This window comes from Phocoena phocoena, chromosome 11 (genome assembly GCF_963924675.1).
Source record: "Phocoena phocoena chromosome 11, mPhoPho1.1, whole genome shotgun sequence".
Lineage (NCBI taxonomy): Eukaryota > Metazoa > Chordata > Mammalia > Artiodactyla > Phocoenidae > Phocoena > Phocoena phocoena.
The window spans coordinates 92,524,832-92,545,590 of NC_089229.1; the positions used below are offsets into that span (position 1 = coordinate 92,524,832).

Genomic DNA, 20,759 nt, shown 5'->3' on the forward strand with positions numbered 1-20,759 from the left:
TTTCTTTCACAAGCTCTTCACCTGGTAGGGAGAGTCAACGAACTTTATCCTAGACAGGAATCTTCGCAGCTCCCCGCGGCCAATTTTGGGGGCCGTCTCCTTTAGCTGGACCACTTGGCCCTCCATCAGTGCCCACCGCAGACTAAGCTTGCTGACCACCAGGGGTGCGGGATGCCCTTCAGAGCTTGGCCCTGTTGTCCTGGTAACATAAAAGGCATCTTTCCAGAGGTCGTTGATCCCAACTGAGGAAAGACAAAAACAAGAGCAGTTAACAAGGACAGAAGACTTCAGCTAACAGGAGAGTGGTTTGGTTCGGCAATTGGATTCATTCACTCATTTCCTCCTTCGCTAATTCACAGAGGAAGTTTACTGAGCACCTAATCAACGCAAGGCACTGACCAGACGATGGGTGCCAGGGGGTGCAAAGCAGAAAATTCTCAGCCTCTGTACCTGTGCTTCTCCGAAGCTACTTCTCAGAAAGCCCCAGATCAGGGAGGGAGAGGAATGGCCAACTGTGGCGACAATTTGGTAGAAAAGTGAGTACAACAAACTAGAAATTCTGACAATTCCTAGACTGTCGGTAGCTGCTGGCATAAGCTATGTACATAGCCAGTGTTTATTTTGCCTCATCTATAAACCAGGTATTGTAATAGAAATGGTCTTGATTCTTAACTACCATTACGTAACGTTCACTGAATAACAATTTATGCTACTGTTGAAAAGGAGGTCATTTAGATCCAGTCGCAGGATTTTGCAAACTCACACCTCCCCACCGTGGCCCTGCTGCGCACAAAGCCAGTGGGCAGGGGTACTTGCAAGTTCCAGGTGAGCTGTTCCTCCCAGTGTAGCCCAGTGGGCCCAGAGTCACAGCGGCAACCTCACCGTCAAGGCAGACGAGTTTGTAGGGAGACAACAAGTCTCTGAATGGCAAGGGAATACGGAAAAGGAGTAAAGAAAGGAACCATGGCCGGCCTGGCTGGCCCCAGCAGGACTGCAGACTCCCAGAGGCCAGTGTGGGATGGGACCCTCCAAGGAAGGGACCATCGGACGATCCCAGACCAGCTGCGGTGGCCGACTTTCCAGGGCTTTGCATCACAGGTCTCTAACATGTGATCCCAGTTTTGCTCTGTGATATTGTTTAGATGCACATATAAAGTAGAACACTTCCAAATGTTAACGGCGGTTATGAGTGGTCAGATTACGGGTGATTTTCCTTTTTCCCTTTTTCTCCTGGTGCCAGTTTCTATGCGATGGTCATGTGCTCTTTAGTCCAAAGAAAGTCTCTACTGAGCCTAAACGAACGCCCTGAGGAAACGTCCTGCCTCTGCTTTATCCTTTGCAGTGAATTCCAGGTCCTAAGCTTCTACAAGGTCGAGAAACTAGTCTGATTTGTATTCCCAGCACCGGGCACAGCGCCCGGTGTATGGCTGATGCTCAGTAAACATCTGCTGAAACATTAGCTCCGTGGACCCTTGGGGATGGGATAACACTGCCCCGCAGCTTCCAGCATGTTTGGAGGCCGTGGGCCCTCACCCCGTGAGCCAGGTGCTGGGAGGGTACACTCGGGCGACGGCCCCGGGGAACCGGGGCCACCAGGGGAAATGCAAGGGAGCAGTGCGGTGCACTCGTCCTGCTGTCGTCTGCAGGCACACACCCTCCCCTTGGTGGGACGATGGTATCACCCTCACCACAGCCAGCACATCCGCTTCCCTCCTCTGTGTACACAGACCCCACCGTCCCTGGGACTTACCCTCTGAAGCCGTCACGGTGCCGGTGGCATTGGCCAGATCCAGAAGAATGGAGGGGAAGGCTGGATGCAGGAGGTACAGGTGGTGAAGGCTGGGTGGCTCGGTTCCTAGGACGACATCCTGACAACAAGCACCAGTGAGAGCAAAGGTCAGTCCACACACCGGCGTACGATGTCACTCAGATGAAAGGGTGGTGGAAGACGGTGGTGATTACTCATCCCCTGCGATCCCAACTATGAGGGTGTGTTTGAGAGAAACTCCCACATATGAGAGACATGTCGTTTCCAAGAGCTGAAAACACTGATTAAACACTAACTTCTTCAAACCACTAGAGCTAGAAAATGCTTTCTCGCTTATAAGAAAAAGAAAGGAAGAAAGGAAATGGGCATGCCCCAGGACAGAAACTGATGGGGGCCCTCGCAGTCTGGTGCCAACGGAGTATTAGGAAGAGGTTCTTCCCTGACAGCAGGCAGGGGGGCTTCGTGGAGGCAAAATCTGCATATTAAAAAAATATATATTGAGCCAAAGACATTTGCTTCCACTGGATATTGAAGCCAATCGCAAGAGTCAGGCTAAAAAAAAAAAATCACAAAAACCTTATCTGTTCCTGAAATAAACAGGAATGGACCAAACAGAACTCACTAATCGTAATATAAAAATTCCAAGGTCTGAGCGTCAATCTCCTGACCCCCGACAGCAGAAAAAAATGCACATCAGGGACTTCCCTGGTGGCGCAGTGGTTGAGAGTCCACCTGCCCGTGCAGGGGACATGGGTTCGAGCCCTGGTCCGGGAAGATCCCACATGCCGCGGGGCAACTAAGTCCACATGCCACAACTACTGAGCCTGCGCTCTAGAGCCCGTGAGTCACAACTACTGAGCCCACGAGCCACAGCTACCGAAGCCCGCGTGCCTAGAGCCCGTGCTCTGCAACAAGAGAAGACACCACTCGACACAACTGAAGTGAGTGTCAGCCCTGCTTCCACACTGTCAGCAGGGGAGGGGACACATGTGCGGGAAGCTCGCGGTGCGCTCCCACCACTGTCACAGAGCAGGAGAGGGCTTTCCCACACACCTCAGTATCCCAGCACCGGCTCAGCTAACATGACAAGAAAATAGCCCAACTCCCTCCTCACTGCCTACGGCATGGTGCCCAAACTCCTTAGCGTGAAAACCAAGGTCTTATGCCTTTCAACCCCAATCTGCCTTCCTTGGCCTCCTACGATTATATGCCTATGCACCCCACGCTCTAAGAACATCTGTGAAACAAACACATGCTTCACTTGACTTTACCTGACCTTGGCCAATCTTATTTCCCCCCTTAGACGGCTTCCTCGTGAGCCCATTTCCACACATTAAAACACTTCTTGTCTGGAGGTCCCCAACTTGATGCCACCTTGTTCAAGAAAAGCTCCCTAATCGCCCCCAACAAAATGACTACCCCCCTCCCTTTGTGCTTCCATCTAAACTTCCTATGTGCACCTCTATTACAGCATTGGTAATATGCCTTTGTTTTGTGGTCATTTATAGACACGTACATTTGAGAGTCATCTGATCCGAGCCCCTCATTTTATTAAAGGAGGAAACCGGGAAGTTAAATGTTAGGTAGATTGCCTACATTCACATGTCAGGGAACTGCAGAGTTAGGACAACCATTTATGGAAATCTGATCCGAAAGCCAGGGACCATATTAGCATCTTCATTAACGGATGAAGAGCATGAGACTCAAAAAAGTTAAGTCCTAGAGCACAGGGCTGAGGAACGCAGGACTCTCCCTCTGTCAGGCTACGGGATCGCCAGGGACCATCCGTCTTCTCCTGCAGAGGGCAGCACTGTTCCTAGTTTACCCCGAGGTCCCTGGCACACAGTAGGTGCTGGTCAGCTGTGTTTAACTGGACTAAATCAGGGTGAGTCTTACTCAAAATCCCCAGGCACCTTGTAGAGGCGGCCCCGTGCCTCCTCAACCCCGTTAAAGTGCTGCAGGACAGCATTTAAGACATTCTCAAACCTGCCTTCCGTGTATCGGAGCTTCTCTCCCGTGATGCCCCAGGTGAACCTTCACCTTCAGCCCAGCATCCCCACGCCCCTGCTTTGCCACCCTGCGGCCCCGCCCATTTCCGAAATCTCAGCTTATTCACCTCAAAGCCCAGCCTCAGCCCCCATGAAACCCTCCCTGCCCACTGCAGACTAGGCACGGCAGCCCCGAGAGCTGCTGCCTCTGACAAAGTGACAGAGGGACCCTCCCAGGCTCACTCACAGGATTGGGCGTTGCAGCTGACAGCCCTTCAGCCCAGAAGAGGAAGACAGACTTCTGGTCCACAGCGGCTGCTGAGGTGGCCGGAGTTTCTTCCATGTGACACGGAATGCTGTAACTCCAAGCGACCATGCCAGAGTCCCCATCCACCACCATCACCTGCAAAAGAGAAGACGGTGAGCACAGGCCATCCTCAGAGAGACAGCGGAAAACACACGCACACCCAAACAAAAACCCATGGACGTGCAAATACCACATACATTAACAGGCGGAGCTTACCAGATGCAAACAACTACGGGGTGTTCAGAGAGCACTAAATAGCAGCTAGGCCCAGGACCCTAGATAGAGTCTAACGGACTGCAGCCTTCCCAGGTGAGAAGGGACACTGTAAGTCATCTCGGCCTCCTCGCGTCCTCAGATGAGGGGATGGAGGCTCGGGGACAGGAAGTGACGCTGATTATTCTGCGTTCGGGACAGTCCTGGACGGAGCAGCCATCCCACCGTGGAGGGGCTGAAACCCGACCCTCATCCCTTCCCTCCAGCGATGCAGCTGCCACGATTACGATTATGGGGAACGTGATTCGGCAACAGCTCTGTCCCGTCCCCTGGGCTAAAAGCTTTACAAGTTTGACTGTGTCGTGTGCATCCTGGCAGGTACAGCTCAGCCCAAAGGGAGTCTCAAACTTAAAAGAGCAGAGTCTGAACAGGCACAAAAACATAACATTAAGAGAAAAATTCACTCCTTAGTTGCACCTCTCAAGGGATAATTAAGGGGATTAGATTTATAATCCCCGGCAACACTTGTATCTCCTGTCACCCCAAATACCTCACACCGCACAGGTCTAGAACAAAACAGCCTCTCCTTTGCCAAAATTCCCAAGAAACTCCCCCATCACCCCCAGCCCCAGCATCTCCACGGCCTCTCTCCTCAGTGTCTCTGCCCTGCACCTCCTTCGACAGTCCCTTCCCTGTGCCCCCAGTGTCCTGGGCCTGCTGTTCTCTGCCCAGGATCAGACTCTGCTTCGCCGAGAGCAAGCAGAGGGGAAGCAGGCTAGCAGTCCAAGATTCCCTTCATTAGTCTCGGGGAGAAAAGAAGTCTAGAGACACTGCACTAAAACACTTTAGCCAGTGACACATACTGTTCCATTTAGCCGTCACGACAACCCTATGAAGGCAAGTGGTCTTATTACTCCCGTTTCACAGATGCCGAAACTACAGCTGGGTGAGGCTGTGTCATCTGCCCACGGTCACCAATTAGTAGTGGAGTCAGGGACTAAAACCCAAGCCTGAGCCCTCAGCATCTCAGCTCTAAACCAACCCATATGTACCCTTCCTCCTTCATCCTGCTGGGAAAGCCAACGGACATTTCAGTCTCTACCTGAATCATCTTTGAAACACACTCAGACACTGCTTCCTTCCTGTCTAGCACTGCCTGAAGACTCTCCCCGAAGTGGTACTTATGTCCTCAGATCTGTCCCCTACTCCTGACTAAATAACCCTAGGCTCTACACCTCATCTGAATTCCGCGGCCTGGCTTTCAGGCCCTCCAGCAGCTGAGCGCGTCCTGACCACTCTGTTAGGAAGGCCCCTCTGCCCAGCCTCCTATATCCATCCAGCAAACCTCTGCTCTCGTGACTCTGCACATCTAACGCCCAAATGACGGGAAGCATCTCTCGACACCCTTCCCTCCATCTGCTCCCCACGTCCCTGTGGCATCGTGCGAACTTCCGTTCCAGCACTCACCACGACGTCCGAGGTACAGGCACCCCGGTGACTGAACCACACGAGGCAGTGGCTTGTTCTCATTGATGCTGTGTCTCCACAGCCATCATCTGTGCACCTGGCACAGAACCTGGCATACATGAGAGGCAATGATTAAGTGTTTGCTGAAGTCACTCTCAGGGAACAGGGTACAATCGTATATAAATACATATTTCATGCTGAAGATAAACCAAAACGCTCAGTCGATTACGAAAAAAAAGAAATTTTAAAAACTCGAATTCTGCCTGTAATGTTAAAGGAATGAAAACTGTCTATCCAGTCATTAAATCCTCACAATGTACAACCTGACGTAAAATCAGAGTGACCTATGTGTGTCCTTGGAACACACCCTACCGTCTATCTCAGGGAGCTGGAGCCCCTGCCCCTGCCTGCCTGCCCACCCTCCTCCAGAAACGCAGTTCAGCTGCAAGGCTCTGCTCACCTTCCCCGCCTTTATGAAGTCCTCCGTAACATCCTAGCCACCCCGGCTTGCCCACCTTCTGTGGAATCTAGGAGTACGTGTACTGAAGTAGCACATTTATTTATACCTGCCTTTCCCCATCAAGAGACTTCAGAAGGCTCCTGTACACTGAGAATCCAGAATGAACGCTGCACAGGAAGGAGGGCAGCTAGAAAAGCTTCTGATGCTGTAGAGTTTAGCAATGCACTGTGACTTTTCATTTTATCCATTCTGCTAGATTTGGAGCTCTTTGAAGGAAGAGACCATACTTTAGGTTCTCTTCATTTCTCACGATGCCTAGCGCAGGGATGGACACCAAGTTTATACTGGATGTATGTTTTGACTGATCTTGAGTCCCCAGGTTTTACCTTTTTCAGCCCAACTCCATTCGGTATCTGCAGAAGGAAGTCTAACGTCTCATCATCCGTGAAATACCCAGGAGTAGGCTGGCTGCAAGTGAGAACAACGTGAGTGATAGGAAGCGAAGGAGAAGAAGAGGAGAACCTCACTCCTTCCCGCCCCCTTCCCTTGCACTAGCCCCAGATGTCGAGCAATCATTCTGGGTGATTCTGCAACGCGGGCAAGTGGAACGAAAAGCAGACGTGAGGAGCACACTGCCAACCTGTGCAGGCCTTGGAGGCTCAAGGTCCAGGAAGGTGTGAGGTTTTGCCCCTGGAGCAGGACGAGGCCTTGGCTGCTTGTGATCAGAAGGCTGCTGCTGTTGGAACCCGGCACCTTCACCGTCTGGAGCAGCTCCACCCCATCGCTGAGTTAAACAAGACCCCGACAGTTAGTCTCAGGCTTGGGTGAGATTCCTGCCCTGCTTACTGGGGCTTTTCCTCTTGGCGTACATGTTTGTATAGACCCTTGCGTTTGTCTTCCACCAGTGTCTTGTCAGGCAGGGCGCTCTGCCATTCCAGTTGAAGCTCCTTTTCTTGGTTTCTGTAGAAACCAAGGAGCCCTAGAAAATTCAGGCAAGTTCAGAAGGAACTGACAGGAGAAGTGCATCTCACACTGGATGCTCTGGGAAAGGTAACAGAGCTGAGGACAGTGGCAGGGAAGGGGCCGGAGGTCGGGACAGGATGCTTGAAACTGTCATGAAGCTCGGACAGCTGCTCACGCTGTACACTGCATCCAATTACTTCTCCCTCTGTACAACCGGGACCACTCTATGTAACATCTGTCAAATGCACTGACACAATGTGATACTGCCTGAGAAAAGGCTAGAAAATGATTTGAAGCTTCTGGGAGGAAAAGAACGAAGACAATTATTACCCAGGCCTGGGGTGAAATGAGTAAAATCCACGGCAGATAACAAACAACATGCTTTTAGTTAAGAAATAAACAAGAAAAAAAATAAGATTTCACGGATGCTGCCTTTGCTTCTGCCAAAGTGATTCTTCAACTAAGAGAAAAATACGGGCGAAGAGTAAGGCCGATCCTTCAGCAGTTTTACAAGCAGTTGTGCTAAATAAATCTATCTCCCTGCCTGCGGTTCCCCAGTCTCACCCTGCCCTGCTCTGACTGCCACGCCAAACAAATATCCTTCTTCGCCGCCCAGGTGCGAAGTGATCACACGCCATGGTCACCCACACGTAGACGTCAATGCTTCACGTCACCAAGAGAAGAGCCCTTGTAACTCCCCTTAACCAGGTCAGAAGGTGGTATATGAAGGCCAGCACTGTTTCCCCCGCAAACGTCTGCCCACGTGTCACCAGCCCAACCAGACAATGACTCGGTTTCCCTGTGACGGGGCCAGACGGCTGCCCACCTGTAAATGTCAATGAGCTCAGACAGGTTGATGGATCTCCGCCTCTCCCACTCGGGCTCGTCTATCTGCAGGGAAGGTGGTAAGCTGTCTCGATTTTGGGCCTGAACAAAAATGTCCCGCAGGGCGACAGCCTGGATATTTCCTAGCAGCACAGAAGAACCAACACGGAGAAGGTGAACTTTACAGCATTTTCCCAGGGTGAGGATGGGAGTGAGAGACCCAGAGCCTGGGCAGGTGGATGGGTCCAACACAGCCCGCCCGGCCCAGCAGGGAACGAGTGGGGAAGTGCTTAAGTGGACGCTGGGCAGAGCTTCTCATTGGAGAAGAGTGAATGCCCCGCGGCAGGGGGCCCGGACAGAGGAGGTGACAGAGGGCTGGTGTCAGTGACTCCAGGCTTTCTCTACGTCACATAAGGAGGGCCTCACCATACACCCATGGGGACAGTAGCAAAAATGAGCCTTGCTTCTTACCAAAGCCAAACAGGATGTAGGCAGCCCCGTTGGTGGTGATGTAAACCTGAGGGCCGATGAGATTCCCCACTCCGACGATGTTGTACTTCACGGGTCGGCCCACGGGATTCCCCGTCCGGCCAGACACCAGCAGGAAGCACAGATCTGGCTGACGAAGTGAAAGACGGGTGTTGACTCCATAGACGCCTTATCGTTTCCGAATCAAATCGTTTCTCTAGCTAGTCATTGCTTCTTCATTAGCTAAGAGGTCAGAAACACCTCCCAAAGTTGGAAAACCCAAAGCCAAGCCCACTTCGTTCTATTTCCCTGGAAGTTAGAAAGTGGGGCAAATGCCCCGTTCCCTTGTTAGATGGTAGCTCGGGCAAGTTCTCCAAAGCACAGCTGTTGCCTCAGTCTCCTGAGGCAAAGAACTCTAGCCTAGAGCTAAACAGAGTACAGCCGACCCCCGGTCTCTACCCCCATACCCAGAAATCCCCAGTAACATTTGGTCCCAGGAGAATCAGTGCAGGCAGTGTGCCCCCGTCATGACATACACATCCGGCCTGGCCACCATCAACCTCACTACCAAGCAGAGATCCACAAACCTTTTCTGTGAAGTGCCAGACAGTACATATGTGACGTTTTGCCAGCCAGATGGTCTCCATAGCAGCTACTCTACTCTGTCACTCTAGCGTGAGAGCAGCCATAGATAATACATGAATGACTGCGTGACTGCGTCCCAATAAAACTTTATGAAAACGAACTGCAGGCCATAGTTTGCCAACCCCTGCGCTAGAGGATTTTCTTTTGGGAATAGAGTCACTGGCTGGGAAGTATAAGGACTACATCGGTATCTTGACTTCAGTAAAGCTGTTGACAGAGTTTATCATCATGAATTCTTACGGACAAGATAAAGAAATGTGGTTCTCAGTGTACCCCGAGAAAGGGCCAGTGCCAACCCAGAGGGAGGTTTCAGTGGAATGGCACAGCACCCAGCTATTATCTCATTCCTGTTAATCATTCTTATCCAAGACCTAAATGAACAGAATTCAAGTTTATCACAAAGCTGAGAGCGATAGGTAATATGCTTGACAGACTCAAAATTCCAAAAAGTCTTAGACTGGAAGACGGATCGAAATCTGGAAGAAAAGATTAGGCCATTAATTAAGACGTGGGTATTTTATGGGAACAAGACTTATCGTGGTGATCATTTTGAAAGGTACAGAAATATCAAATCAGTAAGCTGTTCACCAGGAACTAACACAGTGCTGTAGGTCAGTTATACTTCAAAAACAAATAAACTCATAGAAAAAGAGATCAGATTTGCGGTTACTAGAGGGAAGGATGGTAGGAGGGAGGATTGGATGAAGGCTGTCAAAAGGTACAAACTTCCACTTATAAGATAAGTAAGTACTAGGGATATAATGCACAACGTGAGAAACATAATTAACACTGCTGTACATTATATACCAAAGTTAAGAGAGTCAATCCTAAGAGTTCTCGTCACAAGGAAAAATTTTTTTCTATTTCTTTAATTTTGTATCAATACGAGATGATGGATGTTCACTAAACTTACTGTGGTCACCATTTCACGATGCACGTAAGTCAGATCATTGTGCTGTACACGTTAAACAGTGCTGTATGCCAATTATAGCTCAATAAAACTGGAAGGAAAAAAATGAAAGAAGTAGGGCAAAAAGACGTGGGAATTTTAACGGGTTATAAACAAAAACTGATTCTTAGAAAGGCTATCACAGCCTTTGGCTGCATTTATAGATAAACAGAGTCTATATCAAAAGAAGCAACAATTTCCTTATGTTGATATAACTGGCTATATTACAAATAGAACACTGTTTTCATTTATGGGTACCATATTATAAAAGAGGTACGGACGAAGTGTAGTGAAAAAAGAAAGAAATCGAGAAAGAGAGAGGTCTGGATCACTTGCGCGAGGCACAGCGTGAGAAACTGGGACTGTTTAGCCTTGAGAATACCAGGCTTTAGAGGGACCAGGCTTCCAGCAAAAGGGCTTTCATGTAGAAAGAGGATTAGATTCAGAGTATTCTATGGAGCTGAAGCCAGCACCATGAATGGAAGCTATGAGAAAGCAGATTTCTCACCAATAAGAATTTTCTAGAGTGGGCCGGGAACAAAATGGACTGTCTCACAAATTAGCACCATTGCCATCAGCCTGAGGACTCAGAGGGAATGGGTGCCAATGTATTTGGAACAGCGTATCAGTGACTGTAGCACAGTGTGAGAGGGTTAACTTCATGGCCTCTAAGGTCCCTTCCCACTGACATGCTAGCCCAGCTCTGTTCTCTAACCCCAACCATGTCCAGGTGTCCCAAGCCCGCCTCACTCCAGCCCCAGATCCAAGAATGCCGCCCCTCTATATCATAGACCTAATACGTCTCATTCCTCCTTCCACATCTGCAGCTCAGAGCAAACACGTTCCTCAGGTTCTTTTTTGCTGGTACAGAGGTCAGCAAAGTCAGTATGAAGATGAAGCTACTGCTCTGAACCCACCACTTCTCCAAGATTTTTCTAGTCTTGACTATCACTTTCCAGGCAGAATGGAGACTAGTCCATACCCCTCCCTCCACCACCATATCCCCTCCCTCCACCACCAAAAAAGGCACAGAGTAGAAGCAGGTGAGAAGCCATTCCTGTAACAGAGCCCCCTTGCTAGGGAGGGTCCCTCAGTCAGACCTGAACTGTCATCCCGTCCACCACCGCTGGCTAGAAGACAGATGTGATGTCAAGGCCAAGATTTTTAAACTTGTTCGGGACACACAAACCTGTTCACTGTCTTGCTATGCTTCTGCCAACAACCAGAATTCCTTTAAAAAGAAACTCCCCTATTTGTGGTGAGGTGGATGGACCTAGAGTCTGTCCTACAGAGTGAAGTAAGTCAGAGAGAGAAAAACAAATACCGTATGCTGACACATATATATGGAATTTAAGAAAAAAAGGATCTGAAGAACATAGGGGCAGGACAGGAATAAAGACACAGATGTAGAGAATGGACTTGAGGACACGGGGAGGGGGAAGGGTAAGCTGGGATGAAGTGAGAGAGAGGCATGGACATATTTACACTACCAAACGTAAAATAGACAGCTAGTGGGAAGCAGCCGCATAGCACAGGGAGATCAGCTCGGTGCTTTGTGACCACCTAGAGGGGTGGGATAGGGACGGTGGGAGGGAGACGCAAGAGGGAGGAGATATGGGGATATATGTATATGTATAGCTGATTCACTTTGTTATAAAGCAGAAACTAACACACCATTGTAAAGCAATTATACTCCAATAAAGATAAAAAAAATAACCCATATGGGAAAAGAATCTGAAAAAGAATGGATATAATATATATGTATAACTGAATCACTCTGCTGTACACCTGAAACTAACACAACATTGGAAACAAACTATACTCCAATATAAAATAAAAATTAAATTAAAAATAAAAGAAACTCCCCATACTTTCCACTTTGGGACCTTCTGAGAATCACTCCCTGATGGATGTAATCATTAAAATGTTCCCTACTCCCAGGTCTCTTTATTCACAGTGACTGGAATGAAAAAAGATTATGTGAAGAATTCCTGACATTTTGGTTCAGTCTACTTTGAGACCAGTTGAAGAAAAACAAACAGAAAGGACCCCTAAAAGCGACTAGCCTTCGGAATTGTCCCTCACCGTCTATCTTCTTTTCTCTCATCTCACCAACGTAAAGTCTCGTCTGAGGCACTAGAGCAGGGCTCCTGAAACTTGTGACTGGTGGAGCTCTCTGAGTTAGTTTATGGTGCTCTTGACAGAAAACTGTAAAGTACTGATAGGTTTAATTCCATTCTAAATAATTTTACTTGCAGATTCTGTAACTCCACTCCGTATATACATTACAAAAATCACAACCAGGGCTTCCCTGGTGGCGCAGTGGTTGAGAGTCCGCCTGCCGATGCAGGGGACACGGGTTCGTGCCCCGGTCCGGGAAGATCCCACATGCCGCGGAGCGGCTGGGCCCGTGAGCCATGGCCGCTGAGCCTGCGCGTCCGGAGCCTGTGCTCCACAACGGGAGGGGCCACAACAGTGAGAGGCCCGCGTACCGCCAAAAAAAAAAAAAATCACAACCAGGTCTAGTAAAATTAAAATAAGCCATCAAATGAGGCACAATGATCGGTAGGCACATTTTCCCACAAATATTCCAGGCTGATTGTCGTCCACGAGCCTTTCCTGGCAGACTCACACTAGACAGTCTGAGAAAAAGTCTAAGAGAAAGTTTGATAGAAGCTCTGAGAAAAGCTTCAGGAATAAAAACTTAAAATTGAGATAATTCTGTCCATTAATACATTCTTTCCTGTGATTTACGGGGAAAAAAAACAACAAAACTACTATTATTTTATCTGTGCAGAGAATAACTAGTTCCAGGTCACTGGAGTTCCAGCAAAGCATAACTGAGAAGCATAATTTAGGGACCACTGTACCAGAACCACAACCAGCAGGCACAGCTTGAACGACTCTTTCTTTGGGCTCTGCTGTTGCTACTTGTTTGACTTACAATTTTTTTCTCTATATATCTTATGAGCTTTCTATCCGTCTGTCTCATTGTTTTATAGCTGCAATAAAAGTTAAATATATATAGTCAAACCGACAATGTGTACGCTGGGTGGAAAACAGGCACCACTCTGGGCATTTCATATATGTTAGTTCTAATTTTCATAACCATCCTGCAAGTAGGATAACATCCCCGCTTTACATACGAAATAACCAGGGCTGGGATGGGCTCTGTGGTTTGCCCAAGGCCACAGGGCAGTAGAGCAGGAATTCAAACATAGACCTATCTGGCTCCCAAGCTCTGCCACACCGGTCAACGGAACCTGGAAAATGGGTTCATAATGGTAATTTACTCACTTAATCTCACAAAGAGAATTTATTTAAACCTAAGCCCTTGTAATGAGAAGGTTTCAAGCAGCGTTTCTAATGACGATACTAGGAAATGACCAAAGTTGACACTTTCCCTGTAAGAAACAAGGACCACCTAACACGGAGCATACCTGCAATTCCCCAATGACCAGAACTGCGAGATCTCTAATGCCATCTTCATCCAGGTCTGGCAGCACCACGCCTGGGGCAGCCAGGGTACCGTTGGGTAAGTAGTGTGGGTCTAAAGTCCAAATGGCTTTCCCTGGGGAAAGATAAATACACTCATCACAATTAGGGATTCTGCCTCTGCCAAAGGCAGGTGCAATGCTCCCAGGCCAGAAATGAGACTCAACAGGCTGAATGACAGACAGCAACTCCTACACACTTTTTCCTTTCATTTTTATCTTACTGGGGAGAAATGGAGCAGGGAGTATGAACTGAAATCCTCAAGTATCTGGCTAACAAGCCCACGTAATAACTTCACACCTGGATTTTTTAGGTAACGTGGACATGCTGAAGACTCTCTAAGAAAGAAGAGCCCACTTGTCTGGGATGGAGGAATTGATCTGTTAGAGATGATTCCAACTCCTAAGGAACCATCCAGGGGCAGCCAAACAGAAGCCCAACTCGCTCCTTCTACCACGTGTTCATATAAGTAGAGAAATCATAAAAGGTTTTCAAGAGGAATTCAGTGCTAGAGTTAACTCACACAGAAATTCTTTTCACTCAGAAGAACCCCACTCCCAAACTCCAACCTTTACAACGAGGAAGGCGGCTATTTAACTCAGCTTCACTCAGGTCGAAGGTTAATGGGCACACTGGAAGTATAAGGCTCTGTAAGGAGCCTTCATTATATGACTCTCTTCCATTCCTTTTGTCACATATGTCTGAATGTGATAAAAAGATAAAAGAGGCCAAATCAACATGCCTCCACAGACCTTAGATTCTTCCCTGGCATATTTTTCAGTAGTTAATGCCCAAGTTCACATATGAACCCTTGTATGTCAAATATTGAAAACAAAGAGAAAAAGCTCCATGGTCTTCTATACAAAGAACAGAGAAGGGAGATTACTTAGAAACTGAAAGCCTAGGGATAGGTTCTGTTTGGATAACTGAGTTTAGCCCCATCCTATCACCAAGCAGGTTGAACCATGGATCTATTACTCACTCTGCTCAAACCCTTTCTCCTTATTTCCCTTAATATCCACCTTGCAGAGCAGGAAATCAGAACTCCCACTGGGAGAGTGGAACGGTCCCTTCCCTACCAGACTGTTCTAACCTGAGATTAGGCCTCCCTGTCTCGTGGTCAGTGATCTTTTTTTTTTTTTTAATTTATTTATTTAATTTATTTATTTTTGGCTGTGTTGGGTCTTCGTTGCTGCGCGGGCTTTTCTCTAGTTGCAGCGAGTGGGGCTACTTTTCGTTGCAGTGCGTGGGCTTCTCATTGCGGTGGCTTCTCTTATTGCGGAACACGGGCTCCAGGCGCGCAGGCTTCAGTAGTTGTGGCACGCGGACTCGGGAGCTGTGGCACACGGACTCAGTAGTTGTGGCTCGCGGGCTCTAGAGCACAGGCTCACTAGTTGTGGCGCATGGGCTTAGCTGCTCCACGGCACATGGGATCTTCCCGGACCGGGCAAGAACCCGTGTCCCCTACAGTGGCAGGCGGATTCTCAACCACTGTGCCACCAGAGAAGCCCCGCAGTCAGTGATGTTTACCTGATGTCGCGTTGAATGCACTGAGCATCTTGTGTGTCCCCGTCACAAGGCAGACGGTTTCGGCCACTCTCCCTGGCATTAGATCCAGACAGGTAATATCTCGGGCCTCCTCGGGGAGGGGACTAGACCAGAGCGTACTGCCATTCATCCCCGAAAGGCACACGAGGACAGCAGGTGGCCTTGAGACACCTAAAAGCACACAAGAGACAAGAAAGGGCAGGAGGCAGAGGAGATAAGAGGGAGAGCTGAGCGGGGGTCTAGAAAACCAAAAGGAAATAGAGGTAAGGCAGCAGCTCAGACCTGTGCGCTCAGCTCCCTCCTGTACTTCTGGCAACAAGGTCTGCAAACAGAGTACCTGTCACATCTGTTCAACACATCTCTCATGTAAGACGACATCCTGCAGGCAACCCGTGTGCACCTCTACTCTCCTACCACACTTGTTGACGTGTCTGTCACCTTAGCCCCCGCTAAACAGGGATATCCTTAAGGCTAAAGCCCATCACGTTCATTTCTGCATCCTCAGTGCTTTGCAAAGCGCCGATCATATCTAGCAGCCAAGTGCTTTCTGAATAAAAGGAGCAACATCAAGAATATGGAAAAGGAGGGGTTGCAAACGAACAAAAAAACGGGAAGCAAAGCTAGGCTCAGAAAATTGACACTGATCTAGAATATGTATAGAGCAGGAAGCAAAGTACCTGAATTCTAATCATCGCTAGCAAATGCTCCCTGAGAGCAGAAAACAATCTCTAAAAAATAAACCTGGGGAATAAAAAAGGTCATGAAGAACCTAAGGGCAAGACGGGAATAAAGACACAGACCTACTAGAGAATGGACTTAAGGATATGGGGAGGGGGAAGGGTAGGCTGTGACACCGTGAGAGAGTGGCATGGACATATATACACTACCAAACCTAAAATAGATAGCTAGTGGGAAGCAGCCGCATAGCACAGGGAGATCAGCTCGGTGCTTTGTGACCACCTAGAGGGGTGGGATAGGGAGGGTGGGAGGGAGGGAGACGCAAGAGGGAAGAGATATGGGAACATATATATATATATAACTGATTCGTTTTGTTGTATAGCAGAAACTAACACACCACTGTAAAGCAATTATACTCCAATAAAGATGTTAAATAAATAAATAAATAAAATAAACCTGGGGACTTCCCTGGCGGTCCAGAGGTTAAGACTCCATACTTCCAATGCAGCGGGCATGGGTTCGATCCCTAGTCAGGGAATTAAGATCCCACAAGCCGAGTGGCACAGCCAAAAAGTGAAACAAACAAACAAAAAACCCTGAAGGTTATACTTAGCAAAGATCAGGAGGTCCTCCTGGTCTAGAGTTCCAGCGAATCAGCTGATCTGGCCCCAGTCAAGAAAGAATACTTGGGCAACCATTATACCTAGCTGGCAAAGGATTCGAGCAGCTCACCTCTTTAACAAACAACCCTTTATGTCACTCAATTAACCTATCAGAATAATAACTTTCTCTCGTGCCGGTTTCACATCCACTTTCAGGGTGGGGATACGGCCCACCTCACACACTTCCACTTTTCACTTCTAGCAACAGCTAAGAAGGATAAGGACATGTTAGAGCTTCCTTGTACCTATTCCTCAGAACTGCTAATTAAACATACAACCTAAAAACGAGTGACAAACTGGTTTGCCCTTTCAGACCTTGCTGCCAGAAGCAGCGGTTTACATGACAAATCTCAGCGATGTATGTTACCCCCCGGACTTCCCAGGGATGCTCTGATTAATAGACTGTGCTGTCCTCCCTCCTTCATGGCCCTCTCGACTCCACATCAATTGCGTGACTTGTCTTTTTCCCGGTGGTGATGGGTCATCCCTTTCCCTTCACACCACGACTCCATGAGGCAGAGACCACACTCCTCTTGTTTAGCTCAAAAGAACCAGTGCAGCTCTATGTAAGGTGCACAGCAGGTTGTTGGATGAATGAACAAACGAATAAGAAACACAATCCTCCTCATGGTCAGTGGCACAGATCTTTGAACCCACTGGCTGGGGCTGTGGGCACAGCAATTTGACATAAGGGTCAAGGGCAGGAACTCCAGAGTCTACCGGCTATACCGTTTGGATCCCAGCGCTACCGCTACCAGCTGTGAGACTGATCAAGTTCCTTCAGCTCACTATCCCTTACTTTCCCCACCTGCAAAAGGGGATAATAATATTAGTCCACGTTACAGGTACACTGAGGGATAAGCTCGTTCATAATATGTTATGTACTTTTACAACAGTGCATAGCACATACAAAGTACCATGTGTTAGTTAGCGCTATTATTGCTTTTATAATCTATAACCAAATCAGGCTGGTCCATAGTGCGTCCCAACTCACGGCCTTGCCATCATGAGTCCTGATACGTAGCAAACCACGTAAAATACCAAATGACTGAAAAAAATCTCTGCAAGTGGAAGGGGGAAATTTTTACTTCAAAGGCTAGTAAGTCATAGGCATAAGTAAGGTTCAATCGTATAAAAGGCAATTTCTAGGCTGGAGGTTCTTCCCATAAACAAAGCTATGCCCAAATTGCTCCCGCATATTGCGCAAGCCCCAGAAAGGTATTTCTAATAACGTCAGAGAGGCATGCAGCCTAGCATCCTCTATAACATACCTAAATGTTTATTCCAAGGTCTGAATGATTAAAAAACAGTTGGGAGGCCATCCTCAGCCTCAAACCAGAGTTCCTGTATCAGTTTACAGACTTCAGTTCAAATGCACTTAAATGGAGGCTGAGGGACAAATCAAAAGCCCCCATGTACCTATAATGAAAAAGCAACTTTTTTTTTTTTTTTTTTTTTGCAGTTGACTTGTATCGGCTGGGGTCCCAAAAAAGCCCAGCTCACTCAATTAGGGTAAGTTGTGGAGGTTTAATAAAGAGACTGTTTACAAAGATGTGGTCGAGGTGTAGGGAAACCACAAGAGATAGTACAGCCCCTCCGAACTTTTGCCATGCCCAGGCCCAAAGAGACAGGGGGAGGAAGCGTTTGCTGGAATCGAGAAAAAGAAAGTCCTGTAAGAGGACCACCTTGAGAGAGGCTGTGACCTCTGAGCAAGGATGTAGCCAGCCTGAGGTGGCCCGGGCAGAGGGGAGCCAGGGGAATAAACACCCGCTGGTCACTCTCTTCCTCTCCTCTCGCTTCTGGCCTGTGCTCCCCAATGGCCAAACCCAGTGGAAGTCTGCAGGCCTGGGACCTGACGTAATGCGTACGGGTCAGCCTCCCATCCCGCGGGGAGCAGGATGGAGAGCAGAGATGGAAGAGCAAACAGACGGGGTCAAAGGAAAACACCCAGCCAAGAGGTATGTGTATAAAGATACGTCAGAACGTGAGCAAAAGCTTTCTGCCAGGGAGGGGAAGGTAGATAGAGTCTATGTTTACCATCATCTAAGAGGCCAGGGAGAACCGACTCAGAGAAAACTCAAGCAACCTAAGTGCTGGCGCTGTTCAGGGCAGGCGTGCGGCCAAGGAACCTCCTCCCTGGGTCTCAGGTTGGTCCCGGGGCGCCCTCCAGCTCTCATGCTCTGTGATTCCCTGAACCAGGCGTTATGTACATGCAGGAGCCTCCCGACGAGGCCCATCGCGCGTGCCGGATCCCCCAGGGCTTTCTCCTCACTGCAGCCTGCTCAGGAGGCAGCCCCAGCGCATCCTCTGAGCTCACACCCTCCGCTCAACCAGCTTTTCCCGCCGAGGCCTCCGAAGACACCCTCTTACCAGCGGTGCTCCCATTCCCTGATGTCACGAAGGAGAGAAGCACGTCACGCAGGCCGTCTCCGTTCACGTCTGCCAGGTCCAGTGGAGACAGGTCCCCACCTGATAGACACATGAGAAACACAGGGTCCGCGGCAAGTTAGACAGACCAGCTCCCTGCTCCAGGCTGGAAAGGGAATGCTCCGTAAGAACCAGGCAGACTTCTGGGTCCTAGAAAAGATACACACACCCACTTCTGCCTGTGCCTCTCGCCAAGGACAGCTAGAATCCCTGGGCATTAAACATAAAACAAACACGAGAAGACTCTGGAAGGCAGAGAGAAGGCAGACCGGCTGGGGACGGCAAGACCCAAGGAAGGACAGGCTGGCGGCTCCCCTGGGTTTTCTTTGGCCTCATATCCCAGACAGGGTGCTGCAGAAGCTGGCAACCCAGAAATGCCAACAGGGACACACGGAAGGCCCCAGAAGAGCTGGTCCCCAGCCAAAGGACAGGAAAGGCACAGCCTAGCAAGACAGAAAAGTTTTCCACAAGAACTGCTCTACTCCGACCAAACGCCACAGACAAAACTGTGGTCCCAGCCAGCCCCATAGCAAAGGCCAAGAGGAAACCCTTGCCGGGCTGTAACAAGGTCCCTCTCACCCCACCAGGGTCAGGTCAGAGAAGGCCGGGTGGGGAGGCTGGGCTCCCATACCCACCTAGCAGCACTCAGGCCTCCATACACGAGGGAAGCCTACGGTTCTATCCCCACCAAGCATTAACGGGGCAGCCGCCCAGCCCTGGTGTCAGCAGAGGCCTGATGGGAGCCTGGACCTCCATCTCCACCCGGCAGTGGCAAGGTAGGTAGTGTCATGCCACCACCCACCCCCCACACCTCCAAACAGTGTGGAGTCAGAGGATGCTTTCCAAATTCGGAGAGAACTCACACATGGCTAGTGGAAGTGTAAACTGGTACAACCACTACGGAAGATAATTGAAGAGAAACTCCTAGGGCTGGACATGCACATATCCTGTAACCCAGCCATTTCACCCCCAGGATTACGCCCTAGAGAAATCCTTACACTCCAACAGGAAACACGCACAAGAATCTTCTTTGTGGCATTACTTATTTTTTAAAAAACAGAAGTCACCTAAATGCTCATCGACAGTGAAGTGGATCGATAAACCATAGGACATTCGTACCATGGAAAATTAGTGGTGAAAATAAACTCCAGTGACAGTACATTGATACGGATAAACCTCCAACATATTATTTAAATACGCTGAACAAAAAAGCAAGTCACAGACAACTACATGATTATATCAATATTTATATGAAATTCAAAAACAGGCAAAATTAAAGAATATATCATTTAGAGATGCATATCTATGTGGTAAAACTTTAAACACAAGTAAAGGAATAACGACACAAAACTCAGGAGAGGAGAACCCTCTGGTGGGGAGAGGGGGATACGGTCAGGAGCGACACATGGGGAATTGCAAAGATCTTTACAAGGTCCTATTTCTTAAACTCGGTGGTAGATACACCAAGAATTCATTACTAGTCTTTACGCTGTATATAAATATTACAAGAGCTAACTTAGAAAAAACAAAAAAGAAAGGAAGAGAGGGAGAGACATTCTATGTGTAGGAACATATCGTAAGACATATCCACCCAGTTTTGCCTTAAGAGAAAGTAAAGATGAGAACGAAGAACTCATCAGAAGCTAATTCAGCTGGGATCAGAGAAGGGTCAGAGAGAAAATGTTTCTAGATCAAGATGATGCAGGGGTGTGGGCATACCGTAGGGAAGGGAAAAGTTTTCCTCTGCCTTCTTAAGGTTTCTAGCTGAGACTGACATAAGACAGATGAACAAGGGGAAAGCACTCATATTTTATTTAATAAAACTGGGCATGTGCATGGGAGTTCCCACAGTTAAATGAAGACCCAAAGACGTGGCTAAACCGCAGTGTTTATATT

The 20,759-nt window shown here is 48.5% G+C and overlaps 1 protein-coding gene across 1 annotated transcript in view; it reads right to left on the minus strand.

The window, feature by feature from the left end:
• FAM234B (family with sequence similarity 234 member B) overlaps positions 1-20,759 on the minus strand; it is a 33,224-nt gene continuing 12,465 nt past the window's right edge. Inside the window, exons 3-12 of the mRNA XM_065887389.1 lie at positions 18,807-18,905; positions 15,079-15,267; positions 13,494-13,624; positions 8,463-8,610; positions 7,993-8,134; positions 6,844-6,987; positions 6,590-6,671; positions 4,004-4,159; positions 1,751-1,868; positions 1-242 (exon numbers count right to left, since the gene is read on the minus strand). Coding sequence (XP_065743461.1) covers positions 7-242; positions 1,751-1,868; positions 4,004-4,159; positions 6,590-6,671; positions 6,844-6,987; positions 7,993-8,134; positions 8,463-8,610; positions 13,494-13,624; positions 15,079-15,267; positions 18,807-18,905 — 1,445 coding nt within the window. The 3' untranslated portion in view covers positions 1-6. The remainder of the gene's footprint in view (positions 243-1,750; positions 1,869-4,003; positions 4,160-6,589; positions 6,672-6,843; positions 6,988-7,992; positions 8,135-8,462; positions 8,611-13,493; positions 13,625-15,078; positions 15,268-18,806; positions 18,906-20,759) is intronic.